The sequence below is a fragment of the Leptopilina heterotoma genome, unplaced genomic scaffold (genome assembly GCF_015476425.1).
Source record: "Leptopilina heterotoma isolate Lh14 unplaced genomic scaffold, ASM1547642v1 Lhet_13, whole genome shotgun sequence".
Taxonomy (NCBI): Eukaryota; Metazoa; Arthropoda; class Insecta; order Hymenoptera; family Figitidae; genus Leptopilina; species Leptopilina heterotoma.
The window spans coordinates 230,530-255,064 of NW_025110848.1; the positions used below are offsets into that span (position 1 = coordinate 230,530).

The 24,535-nt window shown below is 23.6% G+C and overlaps 1 protein-coding gene across 4 annotated transcripts in view; it reads left to right on the forward strand.

The window, feature by feature from the left end:
* The window catches only part of LOC122512963 (poly(rC)-binding protein 3), a 78,445-nt gene that overhangs the window by 41,297 nt on the left and 12,613 nt on the right, over positions 1-24,535 (forward strand). For 2 of the 4 annotated variants that reach the window (XM_043629161.1, XM_043629160.1), the window contains exons 5-7: positions 5,722-5,844; positions 21,215-21,311; positions 23,094-23,373. In XM_043629161.1, the coding sequence (XP_043485096.1) occupies positions 5,722-5,844; positions 21,215-21,311; positions 23,094-23,373 (500 nt within the window). Of the gene's footprint in view, positions 1-5,721; positions 6,118-21,214; positions 21,312-23,093; positions 23,374-24,535 lie in introns of all 4 variants that reach the window. The other 2 variants (XM_043629157.1, XM_043629159.1) reach the window with 1 other exon arrangement.

A 24,535-nucleotide genomic window follows, 5' to 3' on the forward strand; every position in this document is an offset into this window, starting at 1 on the left:
ATTTTTCTTCTTTCTGCAAATTAAATTAGTTTTAAATAATTAAATTCCGGAAAAAATTTATCTAGGTTATAATAATTAACTTGGAAAAGATTTTAGTTAAAACTAATTTGAATTTTCAGAAATAATTGCGTGAAAAGCAGAACTGAAGTGTCCAAGTTAATTAATTGATTCAAAACTTAAAAATTTGAATTTCGATAAACTTTATTCAAAAATTAGGAAAAATTATGTTTTTTTTAAATATTTCAGTTCTATTTTTTAAAAGATAATTAAATTTTTATTAACAAGTAATTGAAATATTTTGTATTAATTAAAATTTGTTAAACTTTTATTTTAAAAACTCGAATTTTTAAAAGGTTTTTATTGGAATTTTTGAAAATAATTAAGTGACGTTCGAGTTATAAATTTATGAAAATATTTCCTTTCTTTTTTTCCAATGATAATTACAAATTCTTCAAATAATTGAAATTTCCTAAAAAAAAATAATACAAAATATTTAATATTATAAGAATTCAATATTCTTATAATAAAAAATTTTATAAGAATTTTTGAAAATAATTGAATTCATTCCAGAAATTTTATTAAAATTGTATTAAAAATAATTAAATTCCTACAAGAAATTTTATTATTTATGAAAAAAATTTAATTCCTGCAAAAAATTTTATTATGTAAACAAATTTTTAATTAAAACCTCAAATGAATTGAATTATTTGAAAAAATTTCAATAAAATTCTTCGTAAGAATTCAATTAATCTCGTAAATAATAAAATTCTCCGCAGGAATTCAATTATTCAAATATAATAAAATTTTTGGTAGGAATTCAAATCTTTTTAATTAATTTTAATAATTTTATCTGTAAAAAATTCAAATTTTTTTAAAACTAACAAAATTCTTTAAAAGAATTCAATTATTTTTAATACAACTTTCATTAAATACCTGGTAAGAATTTATTTATTTTCAAATTTTTAATAAAGTTTCTCTCAAAAAATCAATTATTTCCATGAAATATAAAATTTTTCCTAAGAATTCAATTATTTCAAGAAATAATAAAATTTCTTGCAGGCATTCTATTATTTCTAATACAATTATTGAATAAAATTTCTCGTATGAATTCAATTATTTTATTTCTATTAAAATAATTGAATTCCTTCGAAAATTCTATTATTTATAAAATTTCATTCTTTTGGAGAAATTTTATTAAATTTGTATTGAAAATAATCGAATTCCTGCGATGAAAATAATTTAATTCTGTCGAAGAATTTTATTAAAATTATTGAAAATAATTGAATTCTTTCGAGGTATTAATTTTAAATTGTAATTATCATAAGTAAATACTTATTAAAAAATAAAATTGGTTTGAAAATAATTGAAATTCTTACGAAGAATTTTATTACAGTTTAAAAATAATTGAATTTTTTTTTGAAAAATTTTAATAAAATTGGAGTAAAAATAATTGAATCCATGCAAAGTATTTTTTTAAATTTTATGGCAAAAATTGACTTCTATCGAAAAATTTTATTAAATTGTTTTGAAGAGAATTAAATTGTTGGCAACCCTGATTAAATAATATCACTTTTTTCCTGTTTTAAAATTCATTGAAAAATTTTTCAAATTATTTAATTTTTTATTTAAAAATCCATCATTGAAGAATCATTACATGAATTACAATTTAATTAATGAAAATAATAATTGCAGTGAAATAATGAAAGTAATTATAATTAAACAATGGAAATATTAATTACAATAATTATGAAAGTTTACAAACAAGACCTGCGGGGAAATTTTGATTATTCAACATTTTACGAAACACTGTTTTTTTTTTTTTTTTTTTTGAGTAAAAACAAAAACAAAACAAAAAAACAGGAAAAAAGAAAAAGAAACGAAAAACACTGGAGTGATCCCCCGTAGTCTTAGAACAGACGCTTGAACGAACTTGTTCTCCTTTGTAAACCGTGTGTTGCCTATACAATTTTTTTTCTTTTTCTCATTTTGTCTTTATTTAACATCCAAAGTCCCCCTTTGAATGACTCGGTAGAGAACAGAACGGCTTTATATCCCTCGTACAACCATTACTGCAGCCTTGCAAAACCCTTTATCCTTACAAGCGTGAAGCTCGACTCTACACATGAACCTCTTGCAGAGAATTCTAAAAGTTTTAAGAAGGTACATCATCCACTGAGATCTTTTAATCTTCCTCCGAGGAATAATTTTCGAATGAATTGTTTTTTCTTCACCATTTCATTGTTAAATTTACATGTGTATTTGGAAAGAAGAATTTTTCTTTTAAATTAATAATCACTTTCACAAAAAAAAAAATAAAATTTAGTGAAAAAATTTTCTCTAAAAAATTATTTTTATAAAAATAAATTATGTTTGTGAGAGTAAATTTTTGTTTACGAGGGTTTCATATTTTTTTAAAAAAAGTCTTTATAAGATTTATAACTTCTTTTATATACAGAAAAATATTTAAAAGGGGATTAAATTTTTAATAGTAGGAAAAAAACTTAAAATATTATTTTAAAAGAGAAAAAAAAATATTTTTTATAGCGCAAATAGTATCTAGGTGAACAAAATATTTTTTATCATAAAAAACAAAGTTTTAAGAGGAAAAGAATTTAAGAGAAAATTGATTATTGGTTCATTAATATTCTGCAGAGATGGTAACAGAATTGTGTAGAGTCTAGCAGCCAATCACGCTCGTTGCGTCGCATTAATTGCGAGATCAAAAACTTAATTTTATTATTTTCTATAGTTTTATAGAAAATAATATTGTCACTGCATTTTACTACCAACCTCACTTTTACAAAACAATTTCTCTCTAAAATTATGTAGTATTTTATTACAATCAAAATTGTAATTATTTTTTATTAAAATAGAAAGAATTAGAGAAAAAAATTATAAAAATAATTATAAAAAAAATTTTAGAAAGAATTATATTGAAGAAAAGAATTATATTAAAACGTAAAAGACTCGAAATGATTAACAGAACTATAGAGCAGTGTTTGATTGTAATATTACCTTACATAATTTTAGACAATACTTTCTTACGTTAAGTTGAAACACCATTAGCGTCTTAAACTTTATTAATTAGTTTTAATAACGATGATAATAGTAATATTATTATTATTATAAATTAATTAAAATAATAATAAATTCCAAAGTACAGACTAATTAATAAGTATTAAAAATAAATGTATACTCATTACTGTTAAAACTTAAAATATTAGAATTTTAACATTTCATTTAGAAAATCTTTGATGAATCTCTTGGAAAAACAAATTTAGAATCAATTTCTATAGCAAATCGCTTATTAATATTCACAACGCTCTCTTGTTTACCTTAAAACTTGCTGCTTCAATCTATTATCTCAAAGACGCTGATAGGTTGTTTTCGAAGTTACACAGATCTTGCACTGATATATAGTTTCAAATGAAAACAAAAGCAAGATTCAAAGTGAACAAACCTTTTGATCAATAAAGTGAAAAAAATAATCGGTGCAAGATTCTTGTCAATTTGCATGAATCATTGAACATTTTTTTCAAACTCAATGCATTACACACACATACATATTTCCACAAAAAAAACTTGAAAGAAAAATTATTCAAATCTTAGATTTTTCCCTCTAATTTACATAATTAAATTTATTTATTTCTCTGAGAATTTCTTCTAATGTTTATTCTAGTTTAATGATATTAATAATAAAAACGGGAATAATTAGTCGACTTACAATTAAATTGAATCGAAATCGAAAATTTCGAAAGTTATGAAAATTGAAAATTAGCAAATTATTATTTATTATTATCGAATTTTCAAAGTTTAACAATATTATTAGATTTGGAAAAAAAATTTGATTGAAGAAATTCTCCGATACAAAATCTAGTCCTAATCTGTTGTTTAGATGATAAAATAAGGATATTTGTAATTTTTTTGAAACTGAAATTATTCAAAAATTTTAAAGATTCAATTATATTAAGTAATTATTATTATTATTTATTATTTTCAGTTTTATTTAAATTTATTTCTAGAATACAAATATTTTCATAAATTTTAAAAAAATTCTTTGCAGTAATTCAATTATTTTTAATTACAATTTTAATAAAATTTCTGAATATAATTGAAAATTGAATTATTTTTATAAATAATAAAATTCTTTGCAGGAATTTCTCGAAAAAATGGAATTATTTTTAATTCTATAAAATGCTTTTAAATATTTTCAAAAATGTTGAATATTGTTTTTTATACAAATTTAATTATTTTTAATACAATTTGAATTAAATGTCGCAAAAGCATTTAATTATTTTTAAAAATTTTAATCAAATTTCTCAAAATAATTCAATTATATTCATAAGACGTAATATAATTAATTGAGGATTTCAATTATTTTTAAAAATTATAAAATTTCTTGTGAGAATTCAATTATTTTTAAAGATAATATTGTTTGCAGGAATTCACATATTTTCAATACAATTTTAATAAAATTTCTCGAAAGAATTCAAAGTAATTCAATTATTTTCAATGCAATTTTAATAATATTTTCTAAAAGAATGAAATTATTTTTAAAATTAAAAATTATTTAAATTTTTCATAAAATTAAAATAATTGAATTCATTTGAAAATTTTTCTTTAACAATTGTTTTAAAAGTAATTGAATGCCTCCAAAGATTTTTTTATTTATCAAAATAATTGAATTTTTGGAAAGAATGTTACAATTAATGGAAATAAAATTCTTCGCAAAAATTCAATTATTCTCGTAAAATAATAAAATTCTTCACAGAAATTCAATTATTTTCTGTGCAATTTGAATCAAATTTTCCAAACGAATGACATATTTTGTAGGAATTCAAATATTTTTTAATGATTTTAATAAATATCTTGATAGAATTCAATTAAATTTTTAAACTGTAATAAAATTCTTTGAAAGAATTCAATTATTTCAATAAATAATTAAATTTTCTTGTAGGCATTTTATTATTTTTAATACAATTTTTGAATTAAATGTCTTCAATGAATTCAATTATTGTTGTTTTGTTAAAATAATTGAATTCTTTCGTAGAATTTTCTTTAAAAAAAATTCTTTCGAGAAATTGTAATGAAATTGTATTGAAGGTAATTGAATTCCTGTAAAGAATTTTATTAAAATTTATGAAAGAATTGATTTCTTTCCAAAAATTTTATTAAATTGTATTGAAAATAATTTAATTTTTTTGGTCAGTTTTATTAAAATTGTATTGAAAATAATTGAGTTCCTGCGAAGAATATTATTATTTATTGAAATAATTGAATTTTTGAATTAATTTATAATTTTTTTAAATAATAAAATTCCTCGCAGGAATTTAATTATTTTCAATACAATTTGAATGAAAATTTTCGGAAGAATTCAATTTTTTCTTATACTTAATTAAAATTTTTAAAAAGACTTTCAGTTATTTTCGAAAATTTTGATATTGTTTTTTATAAAAATAAAATTATTTTCAAGAATTTCTTCAAAAATTGAATAGAAGAATGAAACAAAATCCGGAATACAATATTCTTGACATTGATTAATTAATTCAATTATTTGCCACTATTTTCTTTTGTGTAAACAATAATTGTACAGATATCAAAAATTTTTTTCATCAAAATAACAGATAAATAAATATGACTATTATTATTGTAAAATATATTTTGCATGAAATGTGATTGATGACAATTGTCTAATGGCTAATTTTTGATTTTTTGTTTCAGTCCCCTCCCAAAGGTGCCACGATCCCTTATCGCCCTAAACCCCAAGTTGGTGGGCCAGTGATCCTGGCTGGTGGGCAAGCATTCACCATCCAGGGTAATTACGCGGTGCCCGCCCACTCGGACGTAAGTACAGTAATGCAAATGCCCGTTGCCCCCGCTATCGGGCACGCTCCCCCACCCTCGCTGAACAGCCATAATTTGACAGTTTCGCCCTTCGCGGCTCACCCCTCCTCGCCCTTCGCTGCTTCTCACGGGCATCCTCTCCTCCCGGCCCATCTCAATCCCCATCATCCCCTTCAACCCTTACACGCCAGCGTGGCAGGCCTCGCCGACCCCCTGCTGAAGAGTGGACACTTGCAGGCAGCCCTCCCGCCCGCACACCTCGTGGCAGACGCCGTAAGTCTTTTGTTTTTCGTGATCCACCCCCAAGTCCCATTGAACCAACAAACCCCCCCACCCACCCCTAAATATCACTTATCAGAAACACATTTGTCCAATGCAAACACGTGAGCACCGTGTCCAATATTGTAAATCCTCTTTTTCTCTCTCTCTCTCTCTTTCTTTCTTTTTTTTATTTCTTTTACGATCCACGTGACACTTGTCAATCTCTGTTTTTATTTATTTGCTTTGCCGAACGTTTGCTTTTTGGCGAAATTATTTTTCTCTCTTTGTAACTGTATAGTCGCAGTTTGGAATTTTAGTCGTAATTAATCAATTTTACTCTCTCATCTCAACCATCAGTAATAATAGATTTTTAATATTAATTAAATAGATTTTAATTAATACCAATAGTTTTTAATTACTTAGACAAGCAATTAGTTTTATATTCTTGGAAACTTAAATAGAATTTTTATTTTTTAGCATGAATTATTTTTTTAATACTAAGATAAGAAATTAAAAGAATTTTTAATTAGTTTTTAATTCGTTTTCTTTTAGTATCGAATTATTTTCTAAGAAGAAAAACACTAACAGAAGTTTTGTTAAATAGAATATTTATTTTTTGCTTTCTAACAGAAAAAAATAATTAGAAAAAATTCTTTTTGGAAAAAAAAGAGAAAGAAACTAAAAGTGTTTTTTAATAAAATTTTGATTTTTTGCTTCCTAAAAGAAAAATAAATTAAAGCAAAAAAATAAAAATTGTGTTAAAAATAATTTTCAGTGGGAAACAATGAAAAAGAAACTAAAAGAATTTTGTTAAAATAGAATTTATAGTTTCTGCTTCCTAAAAGAAAACAAAATACCAAAAATTGTATTATAAATAATATTTTCAGTAAAAAAAAAAAAAATAAGAAAGAAACTAAAAGAACTTTTTTTTAAATAGAATTTTTTTTTTGCTTCCTTAATGACAAAAAATAAAAATTCTATTAGAGAAAATTCTTTTAGTGAAAAAACAATGCGAGAGAAACTAAAAGAATTCTTTTTAATAGAATTTATAGTTTTTGTTGCCTAAAAAAAATTGTATTAAAAAAAATATTTTCTGTGAAAAACAATGAGAATGAAACTAGAAAATTTTTTTTTAAATATATTTAAAAAAAAATTTTCTAGTTTCATTCTCATTGTTTTTCTTTTTGCTTTCTTAAAAAACAAATTAAAGCAAAAAGAAAATTTGATTGAAAAAAATTCTTTCAGTTTCATTCTCATTAGTAATAAAGCAAATAAAAGTTAAACAATAGAAATAAAAATTTTAGGAAAAATAAAAATCTTAGGAAGCGAAAAATAAATATTCTATTAAATTTAAATTCTAAAATCAGTGGGATTTTCGCTGGTTCAGATTTGAGAAGGTAAAAAATAGTTTTTTTGTCTCTAATTCTGATTTACTAAATAGTCTCGTCCTCTAATAGATTAGTAAGCATTTTAGCTAATTTTTAGTAATGTTTTACTATTTAATTCAAAATTTGTAATTTTTCTTTCCTTTTTTTCGTTACTTAAGTTGTAGTAGAAAATTGATAAGAATTCCCAAAAAATAAAAATTGTATTCAACAAAATATTTTCAGTGCAAAACAATAAAAAGAAAAGGAAAAGATTTTTTTTTAATAGAATATTTGTTTTTTGCTTGCTAATAGAAACAAAAGTAAAAACTCTTTTATAAAAAATGAGGAAAAAACTAAAAGAATTTTTATTTTTTGCTTTTTGAATTTTTTTTCTACGATAAAATGATAAAAATAAACAGTGAGGAACAATGAAAAAGAATCTAGAAGAATTTTTTTAAAGATTGTTTATTTTTTTCTTCTTAAAAGAAATAAAATTAAAGCAAAAAAAAAAATTCTTTCAGTTACTTTCTCATTAGTAATAAAAAGAATAATACTTCAATACTAAGAATGAAAATATTTCTTATGGTAGGAAGCAAAAAATAAAAATTCTTTCTCATTGGCAATAAAAAATAACAATTCGATACTAAAAATAAAGAAATAAATAAAAATTCTTCTAGTTTCTTATTACTAAAGAGAAAGAAACTAAACAAATTTTTTTCAACAGAATTTTCATTTCCTCTCTTGTAGAGAAAGTATTTTTTATTTCTAGTATGTACTAAATTATTTTTTTATTACCAATATAAAAGAAACTAAGAGAATTTTTATTTTTCGCTTCCTCATGGAGAAATTTTTTATTTTTACCAGTCAACTATTATTTCTTCTCTATTTCTAATGACAAAGAAACCGAAAAGAATTTTGTTTTTCCCTTTTCAATTTAATTATTATCGAAATTACATAAAGTCAAAGTAATTGAATTTTATCGAAAACGATAAAGCAATGTTAATAACCACTTGAAACACTTGAACTTACAAACTAGAAATGCAAATAAATTTGTCTAATGGATTTTAATAAAATTTTGCACTTATCTTACTAACTGGTGTCGGTGGCGTATTTGAGCAATGAGCCAGACTCGAGATGAAGTTTCAAGTGCCTCTTACAATTAGAGGTCTTTATTGAGATTTGAGATTGGCGGTATCACGTGGAATCTTCCGAGAGAATTGAGATAGATCAGAAATTGAAATGGCCATATTTTCTCTTTCTCTCTCTTTTAAAAAGAAAAAAAAGCCTTTTATCTCTGTCTATTCTCTCTTTCTCTCTCTGTCTCTGTTTCTCTTTCTCTATTTCTGTCTATCTCTGTCTCTTCTCCTTAAAACTTTTCCTCAAGACCACTATCACGTATGCAACACAACCCTCAAAAGCTCCTTGCTTTGTGCTCGATAATAATCTTTCCGATTTTGAGGGAATCGTCCCGAAACGCGACGATTTATCGCAAACTCAAACGTCTTTTTCTTTTCACGAAATTTTAATCGCTGGTAATCGTCGCCTTCCCGGAAGATGCCTGAGCCACTCTTTTTCACCTGTCCGTTAATTGCTTTCCTTCTAATAATTACGTGACATTTCGATCGATGATTGGAACAATTGCCGTTTCGACACTATTTCTTGGATTTTTCACTTGTAGACGAGATTTGGAGATTTTATTTTTAGACAACATTTTCTTCATTTTATAAATAATAATAAAATAATAAAATAATATAATAATAATATAAAAATGATATATAAAAATGAAAATAAAAGTAATAATAATAATAACGAGACCCGGGAAGAATATAAATATTAAATTTTATAAAAATATTTTGCAAATTTGGACAGAAAATGCGACAAAGCAAAATTTTTATATAATAAATACTAAACTTTAAAAAAAACTTCGAAATTTAGTAATTTTATCAAATTTTAAAAAAATGAATCAATTTTTAATATAATTTTACTAAATTTCATATAATTTTTTTTAAACTTTTGAATTTTGTACATCAAAATTTCGCTTTGTCGTCTTTTTTTCTCAAATTGTAAAATACTGTTACAGAATTTAATATTCATTTTTTTCCGAGTAACAATAATAAGAAATATAATTAAATATTAATTAATAATTATATTATATTATTAATATATAAATAATGATAAAATGTTGAGAATATTTTACGGAGAAATAGTGTCATATCGCAATTTGTTGACGATAGTTGTGTCACATTCTATTAACCTTTCTATTTTTTTTGTTACATGTTTGCACGTAATGTTAATGTTTTCTGACCCTTCTCTGTTTTTCACAATTGTTTTTCCAATGCTAATACCTATTGTCTTAAACACGTCTTTTAACCCCCTTGTAAAAGAAAAAAAAAAGAATGTTAAAAAAAATTACTAACGTTCCAAAGGCTAGAGTTGTTCTTTTGTAGTAAAAACCTGCGCGTCCTATCGAATGGACACAGGAATCCGATGCATGTCAGGAAAAGAATGCAAGGAAAACGCGACCGCGATAAGCACGCCAAGAAGAAATGCGAGCAGCCAGAACGAGTACCTGTCTATTTTTATTATCCCGATCAACCGATCGACTTCTTTCTATTTTTTTCCTCTTTCTCTCTCTCTCTCTCCAGTCTGTTTTCCATTTTTTCCTTTTGCCATTTTCCTTTAGTCTTCTTTATTTTTTTTTTTTTATTTTTTTTTCTCTTTACTTGTCCTTTCTCAGATATCAAAGAACCTTGCACGAAAGGAGAATGCAGCACGACCCATTCGAAACTTCTTTTCTCTCTCTTTCTGTCTCTCTCTCTCACACTCTTTTTTTGCCTTCCTTTCGTTCGTTTGCCTCTGACGAAAGAGAGCACCATTTATCGCTAGGAAAATGTCTCATCGTTGATTCTCGAGCATAAAAGATTTTTTCGAAAAAAAAGAGACAACAATTTTCCTCTTCTTTTATGCTCTGCTTTTTAATTAATTTAGTAAATAATTTATTAATACTGGAGAAAAATTTATGACTTCCTGGTAAAGATTAATTTGATAAAAAGAAATTTGTTACAGAAGGAAGATCAATGAAAAAATGAGAGGTTAATTTGATACTTCATGGGATTCGTTTTACAAAGAAAATTCTGAATAAAATAAAAATTGAATTAAATTTTTGAATTAAATAAAAATTGAATTAAATTTTTGAATTAAATAAAAATTGAATTAAAATTAAAATAAATTTTGAATTAAGTTCTAAATAAAATTAGAATTGAGTTAAATGATAAATAAAATCCAAATCGAATTAAATTCTGAAGAGAATAAAAATTGAATTAAGTCAAAAATTAAAATTGAAATTAATTTTTAACATTAAGCAAAGAAAAAGAGAGCAATTTCACCACCTTGGCGATAAATGGACTCTTTCCGTCAAATTTCAATTTCTGAACTGCTACTGCTTATTGGATAAAGTTAAATTAATTCTGAATTGCATTTTTCCTGTCGTGCGTTTGATCAGTCTGTGCGTTTAATCCGCGGTTGTCGTCTCGGTGATACTCGTTTCATTATATTTTTTTCTGCTCCTAAAAAAATGGAAATTGTCTTTTTGAAAAGAAAAATGTAATTAACTCTCATGACAATGAAAGTTAAGTATTTTTTTTTTCTTTTTGTTAATTACACGAATAATTTTTTTTTTTTATTGTCGAGACTTCAAACTTTGCGGATTAAAAAAAACAATATCCTACTTGTTAACTATCCTTTAAATGTTCTATTTTTATTGAGGAAGTGATACAGACCTGCTTAGCATGAATGCTTACTCACGAGTCGCACAATAACGGATTTCCCATCGCAAAATGTCGTCTGATCAGAAAAAGGGAATTGAAAAATCGCAACAACAACAACAACAACAACTACTGCTACAAAAAAAAAGAAAGTCTTCTAACAAGCTTTTATAGAGTCCTAAGAATATTTCTTCTTATATTACAAGTTTTTCAATTTTACAATCGACTCAATCGAATCCCTCGAGGAAAATAATCCGCCATTTTTTTTTATTATTAATTAAACTTCAATTTAATAATTGAATTTTAATTAATTTTTCAACCATTTCGTTTTTTAAAGTAAAATATTTTCCACGGAAAATAAACTTTTCTCGATAATAATTATTTTTTCCTTAACAATTGTCTTTATTTTTTTTTCATTTTATTTTTATTTTTTTATTTTATTTCATTTTTTAATTTCAGTTTTTTTATTTCGGTTTTTTTATTTCATTTTTCTGCGACGTCAATTATTTTTCAAAATGATCTTTCTTTTTTTATTTATTATTTTTAATTAAAATAAATTTTCAACTCTTCTGTTAAATCTCTTAATTGGGAATCAATTTTTTCTTTTTTGAATAAAATTTCACTAATTGTTATTTTTTTTTGCATTAGTGATTATTTTCAATTAAGCAAAAAAAATAGGAATTTACGAGTGGATTTTTAATTAAGTTCTCCCTCAGAATATTTAATAGTAAATTACACACTAATCAGTAATTATTTATAAAGTTAACATGTTAACATGAAAAAAAATATCGACATTCATGAAGAATTTCTACGAGAAATAAATTCGCGTGTCGATATAATTTGCACTTTAAATTAGTGAAACAGTGTGAAAATTTTTATTAAAAACATTTTTATGAATTATTCGCAATTATTTAGTTAAATTCATTGCAGTACTGGTTTCAATCTAAATTAATCAGTAGTAATTAAATAAAAAGTTTGAAAATAGAAATTGTTGTTTAATAAAGTAGAAAAAAATTATTTAAAAATATAAAAAATTTATTTATTTAAATTTATTTCGTTAAATAAATATTCTCAGGGCAATTCAATTTTTAAATAAAGTGTTTACATTTTTAACTTTTATTGTCATTTTTGTTTCAAATGCAACGTTATAGTTTTTGCGAGTAAAGTAGAAAAATACAATTTCAATAGATAATCTTTCAACTGCAATGTACTTTTCACAGGAAGACACTGAAATAGAATTTCGAAATCCACTCGTATTTCTTCACCCGGATATATAACAATAAATAATAAATAAAACGCGGAGCATTTTTCAAAGTCGGTCAAATGAAAAAAAAGAGGGTAAAGGTTGACTCGATATGTAATCGAATAACATATGATGCATGGCACGAGGAAAGGTAGCTTTAGTTATGAGCTTTTTTTCTCTTTTATTTTTATTTTATTCATTTTTTTTCTAACCAAAACTGCAAATAACTTGCCCGAAGAACACTCTACGAATTTTTACTTAGAATTTTTTTTTGCGAACTGAATAATTGTGCATTACCTAATAATTGTTTTACTTTTTTTGAAAAAGATTTTTATCAGTTGAAAATTGGTTTTTCGATAAAAAAAACTTTTTGAATGAAAAAGTATTTTTCTAAATAAAAAAATAGCTTTTTTTAATAAAAAAACATCTTTTAATATAAAAATAGATTTTTTTATTTAAAAAAACATTTTTCTTTATTAAAAAGTAGCTTTTTGAATAAAAAGGAGTTTTTAAATAAAAAAGAGCTTTTTGTTTATTAAAAAGTAGTTTTTTGAATAAAAAAAAGCTATTTTTGATTTAAAAAATAGCTTTTTGAATGAAAAAGAAGTTTTTTAAATAAAAATTGGGTTTTTTTTTATTAAAAAATAGATTTTTTAATTAAAAAAATATCTTTTTTATTAAATATTTTTTTTTAATGAAAATAACTTTTTTATTAATAAAGGAAACAATTTTTTTGTCAGTGACAAAATAACAGTTTTCCATTAGTAAAAAAGAAAATTTGTCCATTAATTAAAAAAATCACAAATTCTAACAAAGGATAAAATGAATTTTCTAAGAAAAGTGAATAATTAATTTCGTGCACAATTAAAAATTAAAACGCTAATCGTGAGGAATATTAAGGCTTTAAACATGAATTCTACTTACTCCATAGAGAAATTACCTAATTAATTAATTACTTACTTAATTTTTTTCAATTGATAATCACGAGAGATTCTCAATTTTACTTCACTGTTTTTCACACGCTTTTTTATTTCAAAAAAAAATCTTTCACGTGTTTAAAAACAATGTGATTGCACCAATTTTTTTTTTTTTTTTGGTCTACAAACTTGCACCTAACTTGGGATATTTAATGTTAATTAAAATTTCCATTAATCTGGTTGCAATCCAAAAGTTTCAAAGATGTTAAAAAAGTGGAAAAAAAATAATTTCTTTGAAACTGGATTTATATACTCAAAACATTTTTTTTCTCAGCTTTACTTTCTTCGTATTCTTCTGGCACTCCTAAAAATTAAATCCTCGTTTTCCTCATCCAGCAACAGTTTATTAACTTTGTACTAAGTGATATTAAATGATAAAACTTTTCGTTGCAATAGTTCAGTGGTCCTAACAAAAAAAAATGTTCCTTATTTTAATTTTTCTTTTGGAAATCTTTTCTTGTTTGAGGATTTCTTTTCTATTGAGAACCTAATCAACAAATTCGGTAAAAGGTTTCTTTTTATCGAAACTACTGAAGGTGTTTCTATTTTTTTTCTCTCGTTTTTACACTCCCTGCCCTCCCCTTTTTTTTACTCCTGTTTCGGTATTTTTATATGCTTAAGAAAAGAAATAAAATTTCATCACTTCTTGATTACAATTCAAGAAAATTAGAATTTTTCTTTTCCAGTAATTTGATGAATAATAATTTTTTAATTTTGTTCTTGTCTTGAAAAAGTTACGACAATTTTTTTCCTGAAATAATATTCAGAAAAAATTGTTAGTTAAAAAAATTTTTTTGTTATTTTATGTTCAAATAAATAAATAAGTAAATAGTTTGTTTCGTTAAAAATCTGCTTAAGCAATAAATTAATAGAATATGTTTTCAACATTTTTATCATTTGGAAAAGGTGTTTGTTTCCTTTTTAAAAATACATTTTTTAATCAAATTTTTAAAAATTTTATTTTTTATTTATTCATTTATTGATAATTTATTTTTTCCGTTCATTAATGCTTTATTAATTTATTTATTTTATTCAATTGCTTATCATTAACTTATTTATTTTTTATTTATTTACTTATTTGTTTATTTACCTATTTGTTTTTTTATTTATTTACTTATTTGCTTATTTTTTACTGTTACAGATTTCATAGCAATTTTCCATTCATTTTTAATGTAATGCAATATAATCATCAAATTATTTGGAATTAATTCGAAAATCATGCATATCGCTATTCAACGTTGTCCCCGTCAGAATTCATCAACGTTCAATCATCCATTCCCTGAAATCAACCACTTAGCAAACGCACGTATAGAAATAATAATTTGATAAACAAGAAAAAAAACAACTCTCAGCTTAACATTAAATTTTTGGATATTTATCCCTCAATTTTTTTTCTCAAGTTGAACAAATTGCGAAAATATCATTAATCTCATGTGGCAAATGAGTTACATGCCAATATTCAATATTTACACGTAATATTGTATTATTTACATACACAAATGGAAATTCATATTTCAACATTTCTGCTAGCACCTGTGCTCCTGTTTAATTAATTTGTAATTAAAGCTAGAAATTCAAGGGTGCTGTGATAATCATCTAAATTATGGGCGGATTTATAATTTTGCTTGTAATTTACAGAGTAATTAAAAAAAATTGAATTTAAAAAAAAAACCTGATCGAAAAATACGAAAATATTGTAATTTAATAATTTGCAAAAATTAACTTTTTTTGGAAAAACTCAATTTTTTCAACTTTTGGAAGAATTTTGAAAGAAAAAATAGTTTCTATATTTAATCGCTTTTTTCTTACTCTCACTATCTTTCATTCTCTCTTTCTTTCTTTCTTTCATTCTTTCTTTCTCTCTTTCTCTCTAGATAATTATCTATAATCCTGTTTCTTACAATTTATTATGAGTTGACACCTTAGAAACCTTTACTGGCATGGCTTTTGTCACTTAGCATCGATTAGCGAGGAGTTTGCGCGAGGGTGGGCTGCCCTTAAGAATAAAAAAAAATTTCTCTTTTTTTTATTAGTAATTATAACGAAATCACGTCTCGTCATTTTATTTAGAGAGACGTCCTTTAGAAACAATCATTCCCCTTAAGCTTTATTACCAGAAAAAAAAAGAAAATCATTTAAGGAAATCTTTTAGGCATTTTTAGATAATTTAGATTAGAACAGAAATATTATTGAATTTTTCCGTCGTTTGTGAAAAAAAGGATCCTTCATCGTTCCTTAAAGTGAATCTAAAGACTGAAGAGATTTTTTTATTTTCCGTTATTATTCGAATATTCCTTTTTTTGAACTTTGGTTTTTTATTTTTTGAAATATAAAAATCTCACTATTAAATAAATAAGTAAAAACTGAAATTTTATTTTTGTAGAAATCATTATTTTTCATAATATTTTTCTAATTATTTATTTTCATATTTTAATAAAATAATTTTTTATAATTGAATAAATACATTTTTTATTTTCATAATATTCATAGAAACTATGAAAATTTATTTTATCAAAATAATGAAAATAATTGAATAAATAATTTTCTTTTGTAAATAATATAAAATCTCACTAATGTATTGATTGAATAAATAAATACTAAAATTTTATTTATTTATTCATTCATTCATTTTAAATACATACGAAAATTTTTTATGTAAATTACAAGAAAAATTAATGAGAGGAAAATAAGAGAAATTTGATGAAAGAAAATTTATTAATATTAAAATTGATGAGAGAAAATGATAATTTCATATTAGGATAATAATTGTAAATCTCTTGATTTTTTAGATTCATATTTTCCCTTCACTTTTATCATTCACCTCATTTCCGTGAAATTCAAAAAAAAAAAAAAAAAAAACAAGTAAACGAGCAATCAGTCTTTTATTATATTTTACATCTTGTAAATTATACTCTTTTTAGGGACACGTCCCATAATAAGCTCCTATATATATAGTCTATACATAATTAAAATATAGAAGCAAAGTAAATTATTAATTTCTATTTCAAGTCTCTGTTGACAAAATAATTTAATTCGCTTTGTTGAACGCGATAATTAAAAATATTTAACACAGAAAGAAATTCTAATTAATTAATAATTTATTTAGAATAAATATTCTCATAATTGGAAATTTCTCATCGTCGGTTTTATATAATTGGCTCACATGATATATACACATGTATACAATTTGAATATGTATGTATAAATAATTATATATCTGTACATAATAAACAATTTTATATATATATATGTATATATATTTTTTTATATATACATACATCATTATTTGTGTTAGGTATTGTATTTAACAAATGAACATTTAATAGCTTGACGTATAAACATCAGTTTAGTTATTGTTACACATCAATTTTATCTGATATTATTACAAATATATAATAATAATTAATTAGTTAAACTAACATTCGTATATTGTTTCAAGCTTTTAATCAATTGAGAGTATATGGAATATTATTCAGATATTTGAATTTATTATGAATATGTTAATTATTGAAAATCAGTTGCTTCATTTTTTTTTCATTTCCACGAAATTTCGAGCAAAGTTAAGAGAAAATTCTATTTTCATTTCTGAAATTTAAAAAAATTGGAGGAGTGTTTTATTTTCATTTCTGAACATTCATAAACTTTGAGGAAAATTAAATTATTCAACAATTTCAGAATATTGAAGGGAAAATTTTTTTATTTATTAAATTTTAGAAACTTGAAGGAAAATTTTATCATCATTTTTAAAATTTCAGAAACTTGAAAAAAAATTTTTTTCATTTCTAAAATTTCAAAAAAGTGAAAGAAAATTTTATTTTCATTTCTAAAATTTCAGAAAATTTAACTTTAACTTCTAAAATTTCAGAAAGTTGAAAGAAATTTTGTTTATTTCTAAAATTTAAGAAACTAGAAAAAAAAATTTTGTTATTTCTAAAATTTCAAAAAAGTGAAAGAAAATTTTATTTTCATTTCTAAAATTTCAGAAAATTTAACTTTAACTTCTAAAATTTCAGAAAGTTGAAAGAAATTTTATTTATTTCTAAAATTTAAAAAAAATTTAATGAAAATTTTCTTTTCTTTTCTAAGATTTTAGAAAATTTAACTTTTACTTCTAAAATTTCAGAAACTTGAAAGAAATTTTTTTTTATTTCTAAAATTAAAAAAAAGTGAAAGAAATTTTTATTTTCATTTCTAAAATTTCAGATAATTTAACTTTTACTTTTTAAATTTCAGAAACTTAAAGGAAAATTCCGTTTTCTGTATTTTTAAAATTTCCGAAACTTGAAAGTAATTTTTTTAATTTCAGAAACTCGATAAAGTTAAAGGAAATTTTGTTTATTAATAAAATTTCCAAAACTTAAAGATGAAATTTAATTTTTATTCACAAAATTTTAGAAAATTGCAGAAAAATTTTATTTTTATTTCTACTTTCAGAAAATTAAAGGAAATTTCTATTTTCACATCTAAAATGAAAAAATGAAAGAAAATTTTTATTTTTTCTATAAAATTTAAAAAAATTTGAAAGAAAATTGTAAATAAAATTTATTCTGCCATTATCTCGAACTTGATCGACTTCAAAAAGGGAAAAAAAAATTTGAAACATTGAATTTTAATTAAAATTAACCATTCACTCAGAAAGTAGGATCGTGTTTCATAATTAACGTATACAATAGAATGATTCTTTACAAATTAAAATTTCTTTTTTCCTTGCCAGTGTGTTTTCTTTTTTTTTCTTCTATAAATATTTCAAATTTTTAATATTTTCCAATAACATGGAATCGAAATTATTTAATAATTTATGGAAAATTGAATTTCCAGGTTAACCGATATTTAGTCGTGTTCGCAAGTAAAAGTATGTATATTCGGAGGTCGTGCATCACTGAAAACTGCTGACGAGTCCATAGGACCAAGCTTAGTCAAATGATCGATAGCCCACTTTTAGTGCAACGCGCACGATGTAGTTGCGCGCGTTTCAAAATAGATTCAACTTTCGTTGCAAAAAAAAAAGAAAAGAAAAATTCAAGACTTTTTTCCCAAAAAAAAAAAAATCTAATTTAAACTTTTTTTCCGAAAGTCAAATCTAATAACTCTTTTTTTCGCATTATTTGAAGTAATTTTAAACCAGTTTCAGTTTCCAGATGAGAAAAAAGTGTGGATTTTTTTCCTCCGAAAGTTGGAGATCAAGTTTCGTACAGTTTTGAAAAATTTATTATCTGAATGTCTATAACTGTCTTTAGTTTTAGCAAATAATTTAGATTCATTCCAGTTTTTTTTCGAATTTTTTTTCTGTGATGTTTAAATTAAAAAAATTTTTTTGTCACCTTCGACCTTTTTGAAAGATTAAAAATACATTTTCACCTGAAAAAACGTAAAATGAATAGAAATTAGTAAAAAGAATTTAAAAACACGATAAATTTGCGATTGAGTAACAAAAAAAATGCCAAGTTTTCCAAAAAAATATCATGTGAGCTAATTTATGATTATAAATTCTTGAAATTAAATTAAATTTTTTCTCTAGATATTAAAGGCCCTTGAAATCCATTCGCCAGTTTCCTCCAGTGATCCAAATAATCGCCAGAAGATGAGCTGGAATTTTCCTGTAAAACACACTTAACGAAGTATTTTATCCATCATTTTTTTTTTTTACTCAAAAAATATACTATGTTTTTCTCCTATAAATAAAAGTTACTGTTGGTACTAAATGTCGTCTTTATAAACTTCATTAAAACGACAGTTCCGAATGAGTAACACGTTTTTTCTCTAGGGAAATATTTTTTTTCGTTTTTTTTTCCAAAAAAAGAAAACTCTGTCGTTAATGTAAGCAAGAACTCGAGTAGAGAAATAAAATTTTTTACTCAATTTTCCTGCGCGAATTTCATTCTTTTTTTTCCTTCAGTGACAAAAACGGAGTGATAGCTATATTTAATAATGTGTATATTCAAAAACCGAGAAAATAAATGAAAAATTCGCTCGCATCCTCGAGAACGAAAATCGTGGGTATAGGAGACGACCTGGGCATCTGTTTTATTAATGGCGGTCTCGAAACTGTGTAGCATTTTCAAGTCTTGATGTTTTTTTAAATTATTGACAGAGTCATATTTTTTTCCTCCTTTTTTTATGAAATTTATAAATAATCTTCCTGCGAATGAAATCATCGTAAAAGGAAGAACAGAACTTGGAAAAGAGAATTCGAATTCAAAGCTGAAAGTAAAAAATGAACTAAAAGCGTTGGAAGTAAACTTGAAAGTGAAAGATTATTATCAAAAAATTGTTTTTTAAAAAATAAATGGTTAAAATAAAAAAGTAAAAGAAAGAATTTATTTTAGGTAAATAAAATTAATTTTTCGAACGTAAACATTTTTGTGAAAAAGAAAAAATGAAAATAGAAGAAAATTGTTTAAAATAATAGGAAGAAATTGAGAAAAAGAATTTATTTTACGAAATAAAATTTATTTTTCCATAGGTAAAAATTTTAATGCAAAAAAAAGGAAAACAAAAAATAGAAAATTCTTCAAAATAAAAATATTGAGAAAAAGAATTTATTTCACGAAATAAAATTAATTTTTCCAACGTAAAATTTTTGGTCTAATTTTTATGAAAAAAAAAGAAAACAAAAAATAAAAAAATTGAGAGAAAGAATTTATTTTACGAAATAAAATTAATTTTTCCAACGTAAAATGTTTGGTCTAATTTTTATGAAAAAAAAGAAAACAAAAAAATAAAAAAAATTGAGAGAAAGAATTTATTTTACGAGATAAAATTAATTTTTCCAACGTAAAATTTTTGGTCTAATTTTTATGCAAAAAACAAAAAAAAAATAAAAAAAATGAGAGAAAGAATTTATTTTAGGAGATAAAATTAATTTTTCCAATGTAAAAATTTTTGTGAAAAAGAAAAACTTTCGTTTTTTTTTCTTTAAAATAATAAAAAAAAATTAAGAATAAGAATTCTTTTTCAAAGTATTTAATTTTTCCAACGTAAAAATTTTTGTGAAAAAAGAAGAAAAATTGAAAAAAAAATTGAGAAATAGAATTTAGTGTACGAAATAAAATTAATTTTTGTGACGAAGAAAAAAGAAAGAAAAGTGAAAAAATAAATTTTCCTAGATAGAATTAAATGGTTATTGGCCGGAAGAAATATTATTGCTAAGCGTTAAACGAATGTTCTTAAAAGGAAAAGGAAACACACTTGTTAAAAGAAGTTTTCCGATTGCTTTGGATCGTAAATGTTTCTCCCTTGTACCTGTCTTTCTGAGACTCTGGCAATCGAAACTTTTTTCTGAAGGTTCGATGAAACGAGAAAAGTCTCGAAGTTGAAGTTTAATATTATTACATACAAAAAAAGAATTTATTTTTTTACAATCCAAAAAGAAATTAACCTCTGATATTTCTTCCACTCTCTCTCTCTCTCTCACTCTCTTTTTTTTGTATTGAAAAATTAAATTCTATCTTTACAAGAGTTCTATTTTATGTTTGAAAATAAAAATAGCCTTATTAAAACAGAATGCTAAACCTTTATCGATCGGGAGACGACACGAGCGAGAGAAAAACGATGCAGTCACGGTTTTTTTTTATGAAAGTTAAGAATTTTTTCATTGTGTCACATAATTAGTTGTCGATAATAGTAATTAAATATAAGTGACGAGCGAGAAAGCAGACAGGATAATGTAGGTCAATTTCCTCAAAATTAAAAAATTTTTGTTAAAAGCCACCTTAAATGGTGTGTGCTGAGCCGTGGACATGTTCGTATTTGTTACAGATGGGCAAACTTGGAAGTAGTCCTTTAGCCGGATTAGCAGCCTTGGGTCTTGGAGGTTTAGCAACACCCGCTAACACTGGTGGACTTAATCCAGCTGGTAAGATTATTTTCTTCACTTTTTACACGTTTAGTTCATTTTTTCGTCTAAATAGAATCAAAATTAAGCAATAAATTAAATAGCTAAAATCGTAATTTTACTTTTTTTTTATTTTACAATCATTATTGAGTAAATCATTGTTTATTTTCAGAATTTTCGTAAAATAATTTTTCATAAATGAATAAATTATTATTTATTTTCAGAATTTTCATAAAACAATTTTTTATAATTGAATGAAAAATTATTTATTTTCACAATTTTCATAGAAATTTTTTTTTATAATTGAACAATTATTTATTCAACTTATTATTGTGCAAATTACTAAATCTGACAAAATTTTTTATTTTCTAATATAAATTAATAGAATTTTTTTAATTTTGAATAAAATTGTATTTTCTAAAATTTTAATAAATTCTTCAAAACAATTCAATTATTTTTACAAATATTAAAATTATTTGCAAGAATTAAATTATTTTTATAAATAATAAAATTTTCCGAAAGAATTCAATTATTTTCTACAATTTTAAAAAATTCTTCGCTAGAATTCAATTATTTTTATAAATAGTAAAATTCTTTGCAGAAATTCAATTATTTTTAATACAATTTTAATAAAAATATTTTAATAAAATAAAATTCTACGAAAGGATTCAATTATTTTTTTTTAATTTTTAATAAAATTGTATTTTCTAAAATTTTAATAAATTCTTCGCTAGAATTAAATTATTTTTATGAAAAATAAAATTCTTCCTAGGAATTAAATGATTTTTTACAATTTTAATAGAATGCAATAATTAAATTTTTTAATGAAAATTAATTTTTTCATATTATTTATTTTCATAACTTTGATAAAATAATTTTTCATAATTAAATAAATAATTTTTTATTTTTGTAATAAAAATTTTTATAATGAAATAATTATTTATTCAACTATGTAAAATTATTTTACCAAATTAATGAAAATAATTTAATAAATAATTATATTTATTCTCCTAATTTTGATAAAATAATTTTTTATTGTCATAATTTTCATAGTTCATTTCATAATTGACTAAATTATTGTTTTTCATTATTATTTTCAAATTATTCGCTTTTACCTAGATGAATAAATTATTATTTTTAAATTATAGTTATTTTCATAATTGTTAGAAAATCATTTTTAGGATTGAACAAATAATTTATTCATTTGAATAAATAATTATTTATTCAATTATGAATATAGTGATTTATTCAATTATTTTTTTTCCCCAAAGCATTTATAGAATTGACCTCTTTCTGTTGATATTCTATTGTTCATTAATGTGTGACCTATATGAGGAATGAAATTACTCAGCGATTCTTTTTTTAATTCTTCATTTTCTCATATACCACGGTGTCACTTCGTTTGAGTTTAAAATGTAATAATTATTAATGGAAAAACTTTTTATTTCAGAAATGAAAACAAAAATCCTTTTTAACTTCCATAGTACTAATAAGCAACTGGAAAAATTCCAATTTTTGATACGCTGAAATTTTAATTAGAAAAAAGAGTTTTTTTTTCGTTTTATAAATTTTTTTGCTCCTTCATAGAGGAAGGATTATATTTATTTATTTATTTTATTTTTTTATTTTATTTATTTAGTTATTTGTTTAGTTATTTATTTAGTTATTTGTTAAGTTATTTATTTAGTTATTTAGTTATTTAGTTATTTGTTTAGTTATTTATTTTATTTCTTTATTTTGTTAATTTTTAAAGACAATATTGAATCGTTTTGACTAAAATTTGAATTTTCTTTTCAAACACAGCGCTGGCGGCTTTGGCCGGAAGTCAGTTGCGGACCAGTAATACAAACAGACAGCAGCCGGCAGCCAACAACCAAACGCACGAGATGACTGTGCCTAATGAATTGATTGGCTGTATCATTGGAAAAGCTGGAACCAAGATCGCTGAAATTCGTCAAATCTCCGGAGCAATGATCAGAATCAGCAATTGTGAGGAGAGAGAGGGTGGTGCTACAGATCGTACGATCACAATAACTGGAAATCCAGATTCTGTAGCGCTGGCACAATATCTCATCAATATGAGGTAAGTCTTTTAAAAAATATAAATCTAGAAAAAAAAGAAAGAAAAAACAAAACTCAATTTCTTATTTTTCCACATAAGAGAAATACTTTCTTTTTTTTGTTCTTCTGTTTTGTATTTTTTTTTTTTTTTTTAAATAAATATATTTTCTCCATTCTGCGAAATCACTTTGACTTTGAAAATTGACAATCAGAAATTGCACTATTTTTCCTGTTGGTCAGCTTTCAAATGCAAACAAAGTTTTTCGTTCTCCCCTTTGAGAGAACGAAGCACAGGTATATGTCTCCTTCTACTTCTGCTCCGTCTCTACACTACCCCCCCAATAATGTCAATATTCTGAAATTTCTTTTTTTTATTCAAAATCTCATTTTAAATGTCAAAATGTACCGACGACTTTTCTTTTTGTTTTACTTCTCCCAAGAATAATAAAAGTGTGTTTGAAAAATAGATTGCGTGCGCCCTCGTTTGTGATTCTCGACGTGATCTCTTCAAATTGTTGAATTTATTTTTTCTCTTTTAATCTCCTATATGAATGAATTAATATTTCTATAGTTAAAATGTAGAAGAGAACACGTCGAATCGATCATATAAAGTTAGTCTCATTTTTGCGTGTGATTTATTGACGATTTACACACGTCGAGAGAAATTCTGTTTTTTTTTTAAATCTATTATCAAATATTTGCTTTTTTCTATCGGCAAATATTTATTTTTTCATTGAAACTTTAGTTCTTTATTTATCATTTTATTCCCAAAATAATTTACTTGTTTTTTTTGTTTTAGTGAAATAACTGATAACAAAATTATTTACTTGTTCGGATTAAGAATTTTTTTTAGATTGCAGAAAAATATTTTTTTTTTTTTTGACATTTCTCTCGAGTGTCAATTTTGTCATTGATTGAAGATGAATTTACGTAAACAGTTGTGTGAAAAAAGGACGAATGTTAATGGCAATTTTGAATGCCAATTAAATTAAAATTAAATAAAGCAGGTGAGGATTCTTTAGAAAGCCAAGATGGAATTCTAATACAGCCGAAGAGAAGTTATGAAAAAATGCAGCTAACCAAAAGCAAGTGTCATCAGCATGGAAAAATTTCGAAGCAACGAGAAAAATTGTCCATTAAATGTGACTCAAGAGGATGAAATTCTTAATCCTTTGTTTCCAGGT